General features: G+C 46.7%; 1 protein-coding gene across 4 annotated transcripts in view; it reads left to right on the top strand.

Moving 5' to 3' along the window:
• The first annotated feature begins 2655 nt into the window (after positions 1–2655).
• The window catches only part of LOC129710868 (sodium-dependent serotonin transporter-like), a 63713-nt gene continuing 49098 nt past the window's right edge, over positions 2656–17270 (top strand). For 2 of the 4 annotated variants that reach the window (XR_008725741.1, XM_055658155.1), the window contains exons 1-4: positions 2903–3254; positions 5468–5986; positions 9607–9741; positions 12939–13158. Coding sequence is in view for 3 of the 4 variants with exons in the window: in XM_055658155.1 (XP_055514130.1) it covers positions 5596–5986; positions 9607–9741; positions 12939–13158 (746 nt within the window). In the remaining variant the exon portion in view is untranslated. Of the gene's footprint in view, positions 2854–2900; positions 3255–5467; positions 5987–9606; positions 9742–12938; positions 13159–17270 lie in introns of those variants that run through there. The other 2 variants (XM_055658156.1, XM_055658157.1) reach the window with 2 other exon arrangements.

Raw genomic sequence — 17270 nt, 5'->3', positions numbered from 1 at the left:
GCCGTTTATTTTACATATAAACTTGCTTCTTAGGATTACTTTAATCCAAATTTTACGTTGCAAAAAGGTGATTTATGTCCCATACGAACAGGCAGTGTTTTTCCTGCCAATATGGGATTTAAATTCACCACAAACCTCAACGTTCCAAACAATCGCGTTCCACAAAATCCCACTCGCAAGATGATTTAAATGGCCATTAATTTACGGGAATTAAATACTAAATTCCTTCCATTTGGCCTATAAATTCATGACAATGAGATTTTAAAATCATGTTATATTGTGAATTCTTGTGTGAATGTTATTTGGACACTTAGGCTATTTAAAAATGTTAAAAAAAACTTTTTCTTAAGAAATGGATAGATGTTTAGATCTAGTAATTTAATTTTGTAATTAGCTACAATTAGGTAACTAACTAATTATATGCTTTAATTTCAGGTCATCCAAGTAAAATTGTTTCATATTTGTTTCTGAATGCTTCAATCTATAATAACTGAAAATTTCATTCAGTTCTCTTAATTTTTAAGAGAGTTATGGGCTTTTGACTGTCCTTGATCACAGCTTTTGAGTTAAGTCAATGGAAAAGCAAGGTGCTAATTTCTGAGTATGAAAATGGCCATAACATTTTTAATACTGAAGATATGAAAGTGAATTAGGTGTCAAATTAAACTTCTTTTTATGCTTCATCTGATGGGATAAATTGCAGACTTGATTTTTTAAATCTCAGCATTGCTACAATTTACCGAAAGGCCTCTTTGTCACTCTATATACATGAGATGCCACTTTCTTTTGTATGACTAAAATTAATGGATATTGGAATACATATTTTTTCCGGTGGGCGGCGCGACTCTGGTCAGCAGCGGCCTCTGCAGTCTGTCCGCGTTTTATTATTTTCTGTCTATGTTTTAATGTAGTTTTTGTTTTTGTTTTTTGGGGTGTGTGTGTGGGGGGGTGGGGGTGGGAATAACTTTTAAATCTCTCCCTGCACGGGAGACCCGACCTTTTCTCGTCGGGTTTCCGTTATCGTTGGGGCTGCAACGAGGAGCGGCCTCCAACAGGAAGAGACCGGGGACTCTGGTGCCGATGACTCACCGTCGCTGTCGCGGGGCTGGCCGAGTCCGGAGCGGGTGGAGCGGTGGAGGAGCGCTGCTGCTGCTGCTGCTGCGGCCCGACCGGAGAGTCAGAGGCTTCAACTGCAGGTCTGGTGGACGGCGGCACTGGGAGCCCGCGGGTCCCTGGAGGGAGACCGCTTTTCAGGGCTCTCGCAACGGCGACTTCCCCCGCCCGAGTTGCGGGGTTGAAGAGCTCCTGGAGCGGGGCCTGACATCACCGCCCCGCGCGGCTTGGAATGGCCGCGGGACTCTGCGAGCGCACGCCGGGGGCTCTAACATCAAGACCCGGTGTGCGACCTCGCACCACCCGGCGTGGCTTTAATGGCCGCGGGACAATCGCCATCGCCAGCCGGGGGCTTTGACTTTGACTCTGACATCTGGGGGGGGGGGGGGGGGGGGGGGGGGGGGGGGGGGGGGGGGGGGGGGGGGGGGGGGGGGGGGGGGGGGGGGGGGGGGGAGAGTGCAGTGGAGAGATAAGTTTATTTGGCCTTCCATCACAGCAATGTGATGGATGTTTATGTAAATTATGTTGTGTCTTGGGTCTATCATGTGTCTGTAATGTATGGCTGCAGAAACGGCATTTCGTTTGGACCTCAAGGGGTCCAAATGACAATTAAATGTATCTTGTATCTTGTATATTGGCCGGTTTGTGATGAACTGATTTCTATACTGCTTCTAATTTGACAGCATGGTTACTACTAACTCAGGAAATTGATGTAAATAGAATAATTTACTTTCTCTCAGAAGGTCTTTAAACAGGGATAATAATCTTGATCTTATTTAGTTGCAAGAGATAAATAGGCAAATATTGTACAGAAACTGTCAGATTAGTTATCTAGTTATATTAAAACATAGTCCATATATTATGAGAGATCACTGATGGTTAAGAGATGAAAACACTATGGTTTTCTCAGAGTGCAACATTAATAATAATCCATGCCCATCTACTTTAATTTAGTTTAGTTTAGTTTAGAGGTTCAGCGCGGAAACAGGCCCTTCGGCGCAAGTACGCACCAACCAGCACATTAACATTATCCTACGGACAATTTTACACACACACACACACACCAAGCCAATTAACTTACAAACCGGCACGTCTTTGGAGTGTGGGAGGAACAGATGATCGCGGAGAAAACGCACAAACTCCGTACAGACTGCGCTCGCAGTCAGGATCGAACCCGGGTCTGTGGCGCTGTGAGTGGACGGCGCGCGAGCGAGCGGACGGCGCGAGAGGGCGCGAGCGGACGGCGGGAGAGGGCGCGAGTGGACGACGGGAGAGGGCGCGAGCGGACGACGGGAGAGGGCGCGAGCGGACGGCGGGCGAGGGCGCGAGCGGACGGCGGGCGAGTGGACGGCGCGAGAGGGCGCGAGCGGACGGCGGGAGAGGGCGCGAGTGGACGACGCGAGAGGGCGCGAGTGGGGGGTGAGCGACGGCGACGGCGGCGGGCGTGGTTGTGGTTGTGGTTGTGGGCCCGGGGAGGCGGTGAAGGGGACGACGACGACGACGGCAGCGGCGGCCGCAGCTTCGGGTGGTGGTCTGGGTCCGGGTCCGGGTCCGGGTTTGGGCGGGGAAGGCGGCGAGTTGTTGGTGCTGCTCCTCATGGCGGTGATGACGTCGCGGGTCTGGGCCGGCCGGTGACGGCGGCGGCCTCAATGTTCAGTTTAAATTCAGTTTGAGTTTAGTTTATCGACGCGTGTACCGAGGTACTTTGAAAAGCTTTTGTTGCGTGCTGACCAGTCAGCGGTAAGACAATACACCATTTACAGTGTAACCAGAAAATAGGTGCAGGAGGAGGCCATTCGGCCCTTCGAGCCAGCACCGCCATTCATTGTGATCATGGCTGATCGTCCCCTATCAATAACCCGTGCCTGCCTTCTCCCCCTATCCCTTGACTCCACTAGCTCATAGAGCTCTATCTAACAAATGTACAAATACATGATAAAGGAATAACGTTCAGTCCAAGGTTAAGCCAGCAAATGAGGGTCTGAAGGTTACCAAAGAGGTAGTCAATAGTATTTTATTGTCATATGTCCCAGATCGAATAATGACATTCTTACTTGCTGCAGTACAACAGAATATGAAAACATATAAGGAGGTTGCCGCAGTCGAGGTCACGACCCGTGAGTACACGGGATGAACTGCAGGTAAGCATTTACTATGGCTGCCAACTTACAAACCGACACTATGGCCCTTTTGGCCCAGCATCCGGACTGGTTGCACACTCGCGGACCCCGGGCTGCTAAACCCCGCGGCCGGGGGTGGGTGGGGGGGGGAGGAAGAGGTCGTGGTATCAGTGCAGCGAGGTCAGTGACTGGGTGGGTGGAGAAGAGTTTATATAAAGTTTGCTTTATTTAGCGAAGGCTTATCGAGATGGCGGTTAGTAAAAGATGCTACACCATGAGATAACACCAGTTTAAAAATGATACCTTCCCGCTTTCAATGACAGCACCCACAATTATTTACAGCGCAAAAAATTATCATTTTGGCGGTTTTTAACAGGAAAGAATGTACGCGTTTCGTGTGTTAACAGCGTATACCGAGGCCGCCATGTCCTCCACATAGATTGAGCTGCTCCGCGCGTCACGCCATTTGACCTGATGATCTTACATGCAACCCCCCTATAGACAGGTAAATAGTAGTTCAGCATTGCTCTCTGGTAATGGTAGGATGGTTCAGTTGCCTGAAAACAGCTGGGAAGAAACTGTCCCTGAATCTGGAGGTGTGCGTTCACACTTTTACATCTTGCCCGATGGGAGAAGGGAAGAGAGAGAGTGACTGAGGTGAGACTGGTCCTTGATTATGCTGCTGGCCTTGCCAAGGCAGCGTGAGGTGTAGATGGAGTCGATGGAAGGAAAGGTGGTTTATGTGATGGTCTGGGCAACAAAAAGCTTGAAATATCCATTCCTCCCAGCAGTTAGTGAAGGTACACACCAGAGACTTGTTCACCTAATGTAGTGTTTAATGAAATACCTGAATGATGATTCCAACCTTCAGTGAGGTTCTCAGTTTCGAAAGATTTTGAGGATAATGTCAGGTGAGGACTCAGAAAATAAATAGCGTGGTGCAACAAGTTTTATTTTATAAGTACAGTACTTGTAATAACCAGTTGCAGTTTTCACACACAATTAACCAAAGGTGTGAAATGTACTCTATAAATTTTATTTCAAATATAGAAAATGTCTCATATAATATTAGAGATGGGAAAGAAATGTTCTTAAACCCTAGAAGGATGTGATGGTGGTGCAACGGTAGAGTTGCTGCCTCACAGAGCCAGAGAACCAGGTTCCATCCTGACTACGGGTGCTATCTGTACGGAGTTTGTACGCCATCCCTGTGACCTGCGTGGATTTTCTCCAATATCTTTGGTTTCTTCCCACACTCCAAAGATGTCGAGGTTTATAGGTTAATTGCCTTGGTATAATGTAAAATATAAGGTGTGAAATGTACTCTCCAAATTTTATTTCAAATATAGAAAATGTCTCGTATAAGTACTAGAGATGGGAAAGAAAAGTTCTTAAACCCTAGAAAGGTGTCATGGTGGTGCAGCGGTATAGTACCTCCCTTACAGCGCCAGAGACCCGGGTTCCATCCTGACTACGGGTGTTGTCTGTATGGAGTTTGTACCTGCGTGGGTTTTCTCCAGGTGCTCTGGTTTTCTCCTACACTTCACGTTTGCAGGTTAATTGAATTTGTCCCGAGTGTGTGTAGGATAGTGCCAATGCGTGCAGGCATTGCTTCGATGGGCTGAAGGGCCTGTTTTCGAGCTGTATCTCTAAAGCTGCGACCACAGAACCCGCTAAATAGCCCAGCGCACGGAATGTGTTATTAGCTTGCTGTGGGCCGGATGTGGCCCGCAGGCCATAATTTGGAGACCCCTGCTCCAAAAGATCAGTCATTGAGTGATAAAGCATGCAAACAGGACCTTTGGACCAACTTGTCCACATCTGCCAACTTGTCCATTCTACACTAGTCCCACCTGCCTGCATTCTGTGAAGAACATTTCACCTGTACTTCGATGTCATAAGGTCATAAGGATTAGGGATAAAATTAGGCCATCCGGCCCATCGGGTCTATTCCGCCATTTATTCATGGCTGATCTGTCTCTCCTTCCTAACCCCATTTTCCTGTCTTCTCCCCATAACCTCTGGCAACTGTACTAATCGCTTAGTAATACACTTATTACTCTTTGAGGTTTCAAGGTCAATTGTTACATGTACCAATTAAGGTACAGTGAAACTTGAGTTACCAAATTTGAGCTGTGTTCCTCCAGAACTTTGGGTTTTGATTAAGATTCCAGCCTCTGTAGTATCTTGTGTGTTAATTTATGTTGATCTTTTTGTGTCTGTGAAATCTGCAGGATTGAGCGGGGAGTGTAAGACTTGTGAAGAACAGTCAGTGGATCTTCCATCGAGAGGTTTCTTTCGAGGGGCCGCACAGTTGGTCTTGACTCCAATGGACATCAGAGAGGTTCCCTAGACCAGTGGAATGGAGATACATCCCTTGAACAACGAGGTCTATCCCCTCAACACGGAGAAGCCAACGGCAGAGCCCACCAAGGAAGCAGAGGATTACAAGGAGAACGGGGTTCTGATCCAGAGTCCCAGGACCGCCAAAAAGATCCTGAGGAAGGATCGCAAGAAACTGTCGAAATTTCTGAAGAAGGGCAAGAAACGCCAGGCCTCCTTCGTTGGACCCATCGGTGAGGGCGAGGGAGGGGACGTGGCTCCAACCCTGCACTCAGATGTGGACAAAATCGTCCCTTCAGGTCGAGAGAATTGGAGCAATAAAGTAGACTTCTTGCTATCGGTCATTGGCTACGTGGTTGACCTCGGCAATGTGTGGAGATTCCCCTACATCTGCTATCAGAACGGAGGCGGTAAGCAATCTGATCCTTGTCAGTCTTGACCATCTTCACCATCTCCCAATCTTTTATCTCCCAATCCTTCACCATTTCCCAATCATTAGACTTTAGAGATACAGCGTGGAAACATGTCCTGCGGCCCACCGAGTTTGCACCAACCTGCTTGTCTTTTGAGTGTGGCAGGAAAGCATCGGGTGGTGCCACCGCAGTGGCTGCCACGCCAGCAGCTCATAGATTTTTCACCCTTTTTGGTGTTTCTAGTGTGTCTAAATGTATGTTTTAATGTTTCTTAGTATGTCTTATGTGGGCAGTGGTAGGGGGGGGAATAGGGGGAAACCGTTTCTCAGTCACTTACCTGGACGGAGATGCGCCATTTCTCTGTGTCGCATCTTCGCCCCTCCCTCGCGGCCTGCCAACTGGATTGGCACGGTCTTTCGTACCGGAGATCAGCCCAGAGCTACAGCAGCAGGCGCAGCGCTGAGTTGCCATCGCAAGATGGGGCAATACCTTGCCGGGGATCGCCAGTGTTGGAGTTCCGGTGTATTGGGCCTGCTGATTTTAACATTGTGGAGCTGTGGTTTGCGGAGCTTCTAGCCGCGGGTGCAGCGCTGACTTTAACATCACGGAGCGAGCTAGCCTTTCCTCCAATGGGCGGCACGGTGGTGCAGCGGTAAAGTTGCTGCCTCACAGTACCAGACTCGTTCGTTCCTGACTCCGAGTACTGTCTGTACGGTGTTTGTACGTTCTTCCCGTAACCTGCGTGGGTTTTCACCAGGTGCTCCGGTTTCCTCCCACACTCCAAAGACATACAATTTGTAGGTTGATTGGCTTGGTATAAATGTAGATTAGTGTGTATTCAATAGTACTAGTATACAGGGTTGGCGGTCGGTGCGGACTCAGTGGGCCGATGGTCGCGTTTCCGCACTGTGTCTTAAAGTCTAAAGTAAAGTCTACTTTCTAATAAATCTTTCTCCTCTCACCTTTCACCTATGTCTTAATGCATAGGTTCATGATTCCCCTACCCTGTTTAAAAGACTCTGTGCATCCACCCTATCTATTCACCTCATGATTTTATACACCTCTGTTACACCAAGGAATAATGTCCTAGCCTGTTGGCTATTATGATTTGATCTACCTGATCCTTGATCTCAATTATGAAATGATAAGAATTGAACTTGAATCGAAAGATACAACATGGAAACAGGCCCTTCGGCCCACCGGGTGCACGCTGACCATCGATCACTCATTCACACTAGTTCTACGTTATCCCCTTTTCTTATCCACTCCCGACACACTGGGGGCAATTTACAGAGGGCCAATTAACCTACAGACCCGCATATCTTTGGGATGTTGGAGGAAACTGGATCAACCGGAGGAATTCCACGCGATCACAGGTAGACCGTGCAAACTCCGTACAGACAGCACCCGTTGTCAGGATCGAACGCTGGTTTCTGGCGCTGTGATGCAGTAACTCTACCGCTGAGCCAACCATTTGTATATTTTTACTTTTTAGGTTATAGAGTAATGCAGTGTGGAAACAGGCCCTTGGGCCCATGCCGACCAACCAGTCCCGCTCTGTCTGCATTTGGCCTATCTATATATCACTCTTGTTTGTTAGTGAGTCTGGCTGTCTGTCTATCTGTGATTCATGCCCTGAATTACGCCAAAATGGTACAAGATAGCGCGAAAACATTTGGACCACCTTAAGGACCTGTCCCACTTGGCCGTCATTTACGCGACAGGCCGATAGTGACTGACGCACGACGGTCGCGCACGTCATCATATGCCTTCAAATATTTTATCTGCTCTGCAAATGGAATTAGTCAGCGTATTGACATCATTTATTAAATGAAACATTGATAAAATTATTGTTTGCTGGAGAAATTAATTTACTTTTAAACTTTCTGAAATACTCCCAACAAACACAAAATTGTATTCCATTATAACAGTTTGAGGGTTTGAACCCAGCTTAAGAATTAGTTTGCAAATTTTTTTTTAAATGGTGTTAGTGGATATTTAAAAAAAACGAATTTGGTTACTAGTGTTCTTTTAGGATATAAAATCTGCAATCCTTACCTGGATGTTAACTTATGAAATTTCCTTAAGTATGGAAACCATTGATGCTTACGGCGTAATTATTTTCTCATTGTGGCCGACCGCGTAGCGGCGGCGCGCGGTGACGTAATAATGCGTCACCATGCACTACACGCATGAGGTCAGGACGTCCGCGTGCGTAAGCGATACGCCACGCTGGTGGCGCACGAAGATTTTGTGCAGCACGAAATCCTGGAGCACCGCACGATACCGCGCGCAACTCCATACTCCTCCACGCCTCTCCATGCGCCCGTCCCGCGCTATGCACACACTACCCGTGCGTCACAATGCGACGACTATCGGTCGCGGAAATGGCGCGCAAATGACGGCCAAGTGGGACAAGCCCTTTGCTCACAGTTGTCTTGTGGTGTGTTTTTATCATGTTTCGTTCAGATTGATGTTATATTTTACAAGTTATTCACATTTTTAACTTTACAAAATCCAGTTTGAGAATCACTGCAGTGGCAGTTACAACTATGACGTCACATTAGGATCTCATTGACATAAAATCAGGTTCTTTTTGGTGACCCTCAGACTTTATCTAAAAGTCAGTTTAAAATCAGGTTCTTGGGTTGAAACTTTAAACTTTAGAGGTACAGCACAGAAACAGACCCTTCGGCCCACCAAGTCCATGCTGACCAGCGATCACCCCGTACACCAACACTATCCTACAGACTAGGAACAATTAATAATTTTACCGAAGCCAATTAACCTACAAACCTGTAGTGGGAGGAAACCGGAGCATCCGGTGAAAACCCATGCGGGGGAGAACGTATATACTCCGTACAGACAGCATCCATAGTTATCATTAGTTTATTGTCTGTTGTACCAAGGTACGGTGAAAAGGTTTTTGTTGCAAGCTAACCAGTCAGCGGAAAGACAATACATGATTACAATTAAGCCGTCCACATTGTACATATACATGTTAAAGGGAATAGTGTGAATAACATTTAGGTCAAGATAAAGCCAGTAAAATCTGATCGAAGATCTCCAATGACGTAGACAGTAGTTCAGGACTGCTCTCTGGTTGTGGTATGATGGTTCAGTTGCCTGATAACAGGAAATTATTCCTGAATCTGGAGGTGTGCGTTTTCACACTTCTGTACCTTTTACCAGATGCAGTGAAAGGCTTTCACAAAGCATTCAAGAATAAAGGGTGGTAGTCAGGATCAAACTTTAGTTAAGTTTAGTTTTGAGATACAGCGTGGAAACAGGCCCTAACGCCAACTGACTCCGCGCGGGCCAGCGATCCTTGTACACTAGCACTATCCTACACACACTAGAGACAATTCACAATTGTACCAAGCAACTTAACCTACAAACATGCATGTTTTTGGAGTGTGGGAGGATAGTGGAGCACCTGGAAAAAATCCATTCGGTCACGGGGAGAACGTACAAACTACATACAGACAGCACCCATAGTCAGGATCACACCTGGGTCTCTGGTGCTGTGAGGCAGCAACTCTACCGCTGCGCCACCATGCTTAGCAATACTTTCCGCTTGTGATACTGATGTTGTCTTCATCTGTCCTGAACTGCAGGGGCCTTTTTACTGCCCTACATTGTGATGGCGATGTTTGGTGGCATCCCTCTCTTTTACATGGAATTGGCACTGGGGCAGTACCACAGGACCGGAGCCATCTCCATCTGGGCAAAGATATGCCCACTCTTCAAAGGTGAGCCTTCACTGGAGTTTAGAAGAATGAGGGGGGACCTCATCGAAACGTACGGTATAGTGATAGGCTTGGATAGAGTGGATGTGGAGAGGATGTTTCCACTAGTGGGAGAGTCTAGGACTACAGGGCACAGCCTCAGAATTAAAGGAAATTCCTTTCGGAAGGAGAAGAGGAGAAATTTCTTTAGTCAGAAGGTGGTTAATCTGTGGAATTCTTTCCCACAGACGGCTGTGGAGGCCAAGTCAATGGATATATTTAAGGCAGAGATAGATTATTGATTAGTACGGGTGTTGAGTTATGGGGAGAAGACAGGAGAATGGGGTTAGGAGGGAGAGTTAGATCAGCCATGATTGAATGGCGCAGTGGACTTGATGAGCCAAAATGGCCAAATTCTTCTCCAGCACTTATGATCTTGTAAAGCCCACTGTTTCCTTCTTTTCTCTTAGTCATAGAGTGATACAGCGTGGAAACAGGCCCTTCAGCCAACACGTCCCATCTACACTAGTCCCACCTGCCTGCGTTTGGCCCATATCCCTCCACACCTGTCCAATCCATGTACCTGTCTAAATGCTTCTTAAACATTGTGAGTCCCAGCCTCAACTATCTCCTCTGGCAGCTCAGCTCAGTTTAGTTTATTGTCACGTGTGACGAGGAAACACTAAACATGATTACAATCGAGCCATTTGCAGTGTAATCATGTATTGTCTTTCTGCGATCTGATTAGCACGCAACAAAAGCTTTTCACTGTACCTCGGTACACGTGACGATAAACTAAACTGTACTGAGCTGCAGGAGGAGGTAGTTGAGGCAGGTATGAAATTCCATACATCCGTGATCCTTTGAGTGGAAAAACTTCAGATTCTTATTAAATATTTCCCCCAACATCTTAAACCTTCTTAGGCCCCCCTCGGTCATTGCTTACCATGGGTGTCTCCAGGGTTGGAGGACGCCAGTGGGTGACTTTGTTTAACAAGGGGAGACTGGTGCACAGAAAGCCACCACACGATCCTTGACAGATCTGGGTCAGGATCCAGTGGCATGGAGTCCAAGATGACCGGAGACCCTTTTCTGCTGCAGCCTTCCCAGCCGTTGTGACGTTCCACTAATGTCAGCCATCATCCTCCGCCTGTTCCACCATTAAGGTCTTGGTTGGATTGCTCTTTGTCAGAGTCCTCCCCCTTGACCTTACCACCATGCTCCAGACGGCATCACTCTCAGGATCTCAGGACCACACAAGTTTCTTCACCACAACAAGGTGACAATTCTCGGGTTCTCAATTCCCCTACTATAGGCAAGAGACTCTATTCCGATCTATTCCTCTCATGGTTTTATACACCTCTATAAGATTACCCCTCATCTTTCTGCACTCTAAGGAATACAGTCCTCGTCTGCTTAACCTCTCCCCATAGCTCAGGCCTTCGAGTCCTGGCAACATCCTTGTAAAAGATCATCGTCACAGAGTGATACAACGTGGAAACAGGCCCTTTGGCCCAACTTGCCCACACGTCCCATCTCCACTAGTCCCACCTACCTGCTTCGATGCCCCATTGCTTCCCGGTCATGTCCGCAGACTCACCTACAAGAAAGATCCTTTCCTCGTCCATTCTATATGGGATTTTCACTTGTGGGTTGGTTTCAATGAGATCCCTCTCTCAAGGGATTGCTCCAAATAAGCTACGATCACACAGTGATGATCTAAAAGTCAGAGTTTAAAATCACCATGTTCGTGTGTTGAAATTTTAGAGATACAGCGAGGAAACGGGCCCTTCAGCCCACCGAGTTCCCTGTCCCCAATCCTTGCCCATCCCCAATCCTTTCCACTTATCACTTTAATTTCATGTATTTTGTGTTTTTATGACTGTTAGATTAATTTCCCACTTGGGATAAATAAAGTATCGCATCATATATGAATTTTGCAGATGTTCATTATATTCAGGAAAACAATAGTTTTCCCTGAACTATTCCAGTTGTTATCAGGCAACGGAATCATTCTACAACAACTTGAGAGCAGTGCTGAACTACTATCTATTTCATCTAAACTAAGTGTTACAGGCACCCAGCAACATCTGTGTAAACAATAAAACAAAACTTTGCCGCACATCTCCTTTAAACATCGTCCCAATCACCTGGAACTGTGCCCTCTCATATGTGATGTTTCCACCCTTGGATAAAGGTCTGACTGTTTGCCCTATCTATGCTTCTAGAATGTTATATACTTCTATCAGGTCTCCCTGCAGCCTGCAACAATCCAAGTGTGTCCAACCCCTCTCTAGATAATACCCCCTAACCCAGGCATAACTCTGGTAAAGATAGATACAAAATGCTGGAGTGACTGAGTGGGACAGGCAGCATCTCTGGAGAGAAGGAATGACTGACGTTTCGGGGCGAGACTGAAGAGGGTTCTCGACCCGAAATGTCACCCATTCCTTCTCTCCAGAAATGCTGCCTGTCCCGCTGAGTTAATACAGCTTGTTATGTCTATCTTCTGTTTAGACATCATCTGCAATTGCTTGCTGCACGTGATTCCGGTAAACCTCCTCTGCACCCTTTCCAGAGCCTTTGCATCCTTCCTGTAATGGGACAACAAGAACTTAATTCTTTACCACTATCTACTTGTATTGCCATTCTCGAGAGTTCTGGACTTTATCACCAAGAATCCTCTGTCAATGTTTGAAGCTTGTGCAGGAAGGAACGACAGGTTCTCGTTTAAACCGAAGGTAGATACAAAAAGCTGGAGTAACTCAGTGGGTCAGACAGCATCTCTGGAGAGAAGGAATACGTGATGTTTCGGGTCGAGACCCTTCTTCAGAACGTGTCAAGGGAAAGGGAAATTAGAGATATAGACAGAGATATCGAGAGATTAAGAACAAATGAATGAAAGATATGCAAAAAAGTACCAATGATAAAGGAAACAGGCCATTGTTAGCTGTGGGCTAAATGAAAATGAGTTACAAGTTAGAGAAATAAAATTTCATACCACTGGGTTGTAAGTTGTCCAAGCGAAATATGCTGTTTCTCTAATTTGCGTTTGGCCTCTGACAATGGAGGAGGCCTCAGACTGAGAGGTCAGTGTGGGAATGGAAAGGCGAATTTTAAAGTGTTTGGCATCTGCGAGATCAGGTTGGTCTAGGCGGACTGCTTACTCCTTCTGAAATGCAATGGCTTGATTACAAAAAACATTTTTTGATTTCCTGCAGGAATTGGATATGCAATCTGTGTGATAAATCTGTACATTTCCTTTTACTATAACACCATTATCTCCTGGGCTCTGTTCTATCTCTACTCATCGTTGAATTCCATGCCTCCCTGGACCTCCTGCCAGAACGTGTGGAACACCCCCAACTGCACCAACTACTTCCTCATGGGTAACGACACCTGGACCAAGTTCTCCGTCTCACCAGCTGAGGAATTTTATGTGTAAGTGCATGTAAGTGTTAGAAACATACAAAATAGTTGGAAGCAGTAGGCCATTCGGCTCTTCGAGCCATTCAATATGATTATGGCTGATCCAAAATCAGTACCCCGTTCCTGCTTTCGCCCCATATCCCTTGATTTTGTTCGCCTTGAGCTATACCTAACTCTCTTATGAACATATCCAGTGAATTGGCCTCCACTGTCTTCTGTGGCAGAGAATTCCACAGGCTCTCTGGAGAGAAAATGCTTGAGGCATGGACAGCCCACTTACGCTTCTGTGTCCTTCTTCCCAAGAAACATGAGCACACATATTGGAAGCAGTGCCAACAGTTAAAACAGTTTATTGGTCTTGGTTCATTATTGGTGTTAGCTTACAAAGAATGCGGTGCAGCAGTATATGCATATCTTGCAGTATATCTTGCAGCGCCAGAGACCCAAGTTTTCTCCGAGATCTTCGCTTTCCTTCCACACTCCAAAGACATACGGGTTTGTATGTTAATTGGCTTGATATAAGTTTAAATTGTCCCTAGTGTGTGCAGGATAGTGTTAATGTGCGAGGATCGCTGGTCGGCGCGGACTCGGTGGGCAGAAGGGCCTGTTTCCATGCTGTATCTCTAAACTAAACTAAAATAACGAGATGGTGCCCAACCCAGTGATATGGGCCAAACATAGGCAGGTGGGACTAGTGCAGATGGGGCATGTTGGTTGTTAGGGGCAAGTTGGACCGATGGGCCTGTTTCAATGCTCTATGACTCTGACTGTGACTTCATCTTGTGTTGTTTGATTGTCGACTGAGTTGCCAGCCTTATCGCTTAGTTTTAGCTTTAAGTCAGTCTGAGGAAGGATCACGACCTGAAACGGAGTCTGAAGAAGGGTCTCGACCAGAAACATCACCCATTCCTTCTCTCCAGAGATGCTGCCCGTCCTACTGAGCTACTCAAGCGTTTTGCGTCTATCTGCGGTTTAAACCAGCATCTGCAGTTGCTTCTTACACTTAACCTTCAGACCTGTATGTTGTTAGAGCGTGGTAGGAAACCGGAGTATCCGGAATAAACCCAAGCAGGTCACAGGGAAAACGTGCAAACTCCACACAGACAGCACACGTAGTCAGGATGGAACCCGGATCTCTGGCACTGTAAGAAAGCAACTCTACAGCCGCGCCACCATGTCACATCTTAGGAGGCAGACTCAATACTTTCTCACTCAGTATTATTGAAACTGAGATAGGGAGAGGTTGGACAGGTTGGGACTTTTTTCTTTGGATTGTAGGAGGCTGAGGGGTGACCTTATTGAGGTGTACAAGATCATGAGGGGCATGGATAAAGTGAACACACAGTTTTCCCCAAGGTAGAGGATTCTAAAACTAGAGGGCACAGGCTTAAGGTGAGAAGGGAGAGATTTTAGAGGGACCTCAGGGGCAACCTTTTCACTCGGAGGGTAGTCCGTATCTGGAACGAGCTGCCAGCGGAAGCTATCAAAGCAGATATAATGACTACTTTTAAAAGACATTTGGACAGATGTATGGATAGGAAGGGTTTAGAGGGATATGGGCCAAATGCAGACAAATGGGACTAGCCCAGTATGCTAACTTGGTCGGAATGGTCAAGGTGGGCTGAAGGGACTGTTTCTATGTGAATCTCAGTCTGAAGAAGGATCGTAATCGGAAACGTCACCCATTTCCTTTGGTGTTTTAGAGTCACTAGTCCCACCTGCCTGCATTTGGCCAAGATCCCTCCAAACTTGTCCTATCCATGTACCTGTCTATCTGTTTCTTATACGTTGGGATAGTCCCTGCTTCAACTATCTCCTCCGGCAGCTTATTCCATACACCCACCACCCTTTGTGTCAAAACGGTACCCCCTCTTCCCCGTCACCTTGAACTGATCAGTCTGAAGAAAGGCCTGACCTGAAACGTCACCTATCCATGTTCTCCAGAGATGCTTCCTGAGCCGCTGAGTTACTCCAGCACTCTGTGAAACGTCACCTACCCATGTTCTACAGAGATGCTGCCTGACCCGGTGAGTTACTCCAGCATTTAGTGTCCATATCTTGGTGCTTGTGACTAAACGCAGATTGGGAAATCTCGTGGAGGTGATTATTTTGTTTGCAGTCTCGTGAATGCAAAATTGTTCTCTGCCGTAATGCATGGCTGTATTCTAACAAAGGCACAGGTTGTGTTTAGAATTGAAACATCTCTCCAGGAAGCCTGAGAGTACACATTGAGCACTCTGGGTCGACGGGGAAACGGAGAGACCAAGTGTCCCAGGCAAATCCAGCTGAAGGTCCATCAGTGTACATGCTGATGCAAGGCTACAGAAGACGTTTAAAGCTGCAGAGATACTACAGAAGAAGGCTTGAGAGCTTCACACTCACAGAGAAGAGAAGGGGGAGTCATCGGAGGTCATAGTTATTGTTAAACAGCATATTCTCAAGTTGGAAAGGTTGGAGAGAAGATTTATGAAGATGTTGCCAGGACTTGAGCAATGTAGGCTAGGACTATATTCCTTAGAGCACAGGACGCTGAGAGGTGATCTGATAGAGGTGTATGAAATCATGAGAGGAATAGTTAGGTTAAATGCACAGCCTCTTGCCCGGAGTAGGGGGAATGGAGAACCAAGGACATAGGTTTAAGGTGAGGGAAAAAGAGTAACCTGAGGGATAAGTTTTTATACACAAAGGGTGGTCATGCGATGATAAGTGTTGGGAGCAGAATTAGGCCGTTCGGTCCATTGTCTACTCAACCATTCAATCACGGCTGATCTGTCTCTCCTTTCGAACCCCATTCTTCTCGCTTCTCCCCATAACCCCTAATACCCAGTGATGGGTGTATGGAACGAGCTGCCAGAGGAGATAGTTGATGCTGGGACTAGATAATAAAGAAATATTTAGACAGGTACATGAATAGGACAGGTTTAGAGGGATATGGGCCAAACGCAGGCAGGTGGGACCAGAGTAGATGGGGCATGTTGATCGGTGTGGTTAGGTTGGGCTGAAAAGTATGTTTCCACATTGTATCACTATGACGTATGGTACAAGATGGTTGCAGAGCTCTGGATAATCAGGAGATACAGAATGAATGTTTGAGCATGGCACAGTGGGGCAGCGGTAGAGTTGTTGCCTCAGCGCCGGGTTCGATCTTGACTACGGGTGCTGTCTGTACAGAGTTTGTATGTTCACCTTGTGACCTACGCCCATAATGTCCGTCTCGCCAGCAGTTTGTCTTGTCCCTTCTCTGCTTTTATTATTTTAAGTATGTCTTGAATATTTGTTTTAATGTCTCTTGGTATGTTTTATGTGGGAGGTGGGAGGTGGGGGGGGGGGGAGTCACTTACCTCGACAGAGATGCGATTTTTCTCCATATTACATATCCGCCCCCCCCCCGCCCCACCTTTTGCGGCCTACAACATTGAGTGCAGCGGCCTTTCCTGGAGACAGGCCCGGATCTTCTTTCCTGGAGATGGGCTCGGAGGTCCTGTTTTCGCCCTGCATTTCTAAAGTTGAAATGATGGGTACATTTGGGGAACGTCCTTGCGTGAGGTGGACTTTGCTGTGCGATGGATGTTATTAATGAGGTGGTAAATGGCTTGGATTTGGGTAAGGTGCTTGAACATTTTTTAGTATAGGAAGGAACTGCAGGTGCTGGTTTACACTGAAGATAGACACAAAATGCTGGAGTATCTCAGCGGAATTGGCAGCATCTCTGGAGAGAAGGAATGGGTGACGTTTCGGGTCGAGTCCCTTCCTCAGTCTGAAGAAGATGCTGCCTGTCCCACTGAGTTACTCTAGCATTTTGTGTCTATCTTTGAAGTTTTTTTTAGCATAGTTTAGATTACAGATACAGCACGGAAACAGGACATTTGGTGTTTCATATGTTCCTGACCGTGTCACTGGACAATGTCATGATCACAAGGACAAATGATCACAATCTCAGCCTTAAAAATATCCATTGACTTGCCATCTGCAGCACATTAAGTCTAAACCGCCATTCGATCATGGCTGATCTATCTTTCCCTCTCAACCCCATTCTCCTGCCTTCTTCCCATAACCCCAGACTCCCGTACCAATCAAGAATATGTCAATCTCCACTTGCCTTTGACTTTGCCTACAACGCCGTC

Source organism: Leucoraja erinacea, chromosome 28, assembly GCF_028641065.1.
Source record: "Leucoraja erinacea ecotype New England chromosome 28, Leri_hhj_1, whole genome shotgun sequence".
NCBI lineage: Eukaryota > Metazoa > Chordata > Chondrichthyes > Rajiformes > Rajidae > Leucoraja > Leucoraja erinaceus.
Note: the sequence above shows the minus strand (reverse complement) of the source record. Positions and strands in the feature narration are given on the sequence as shown.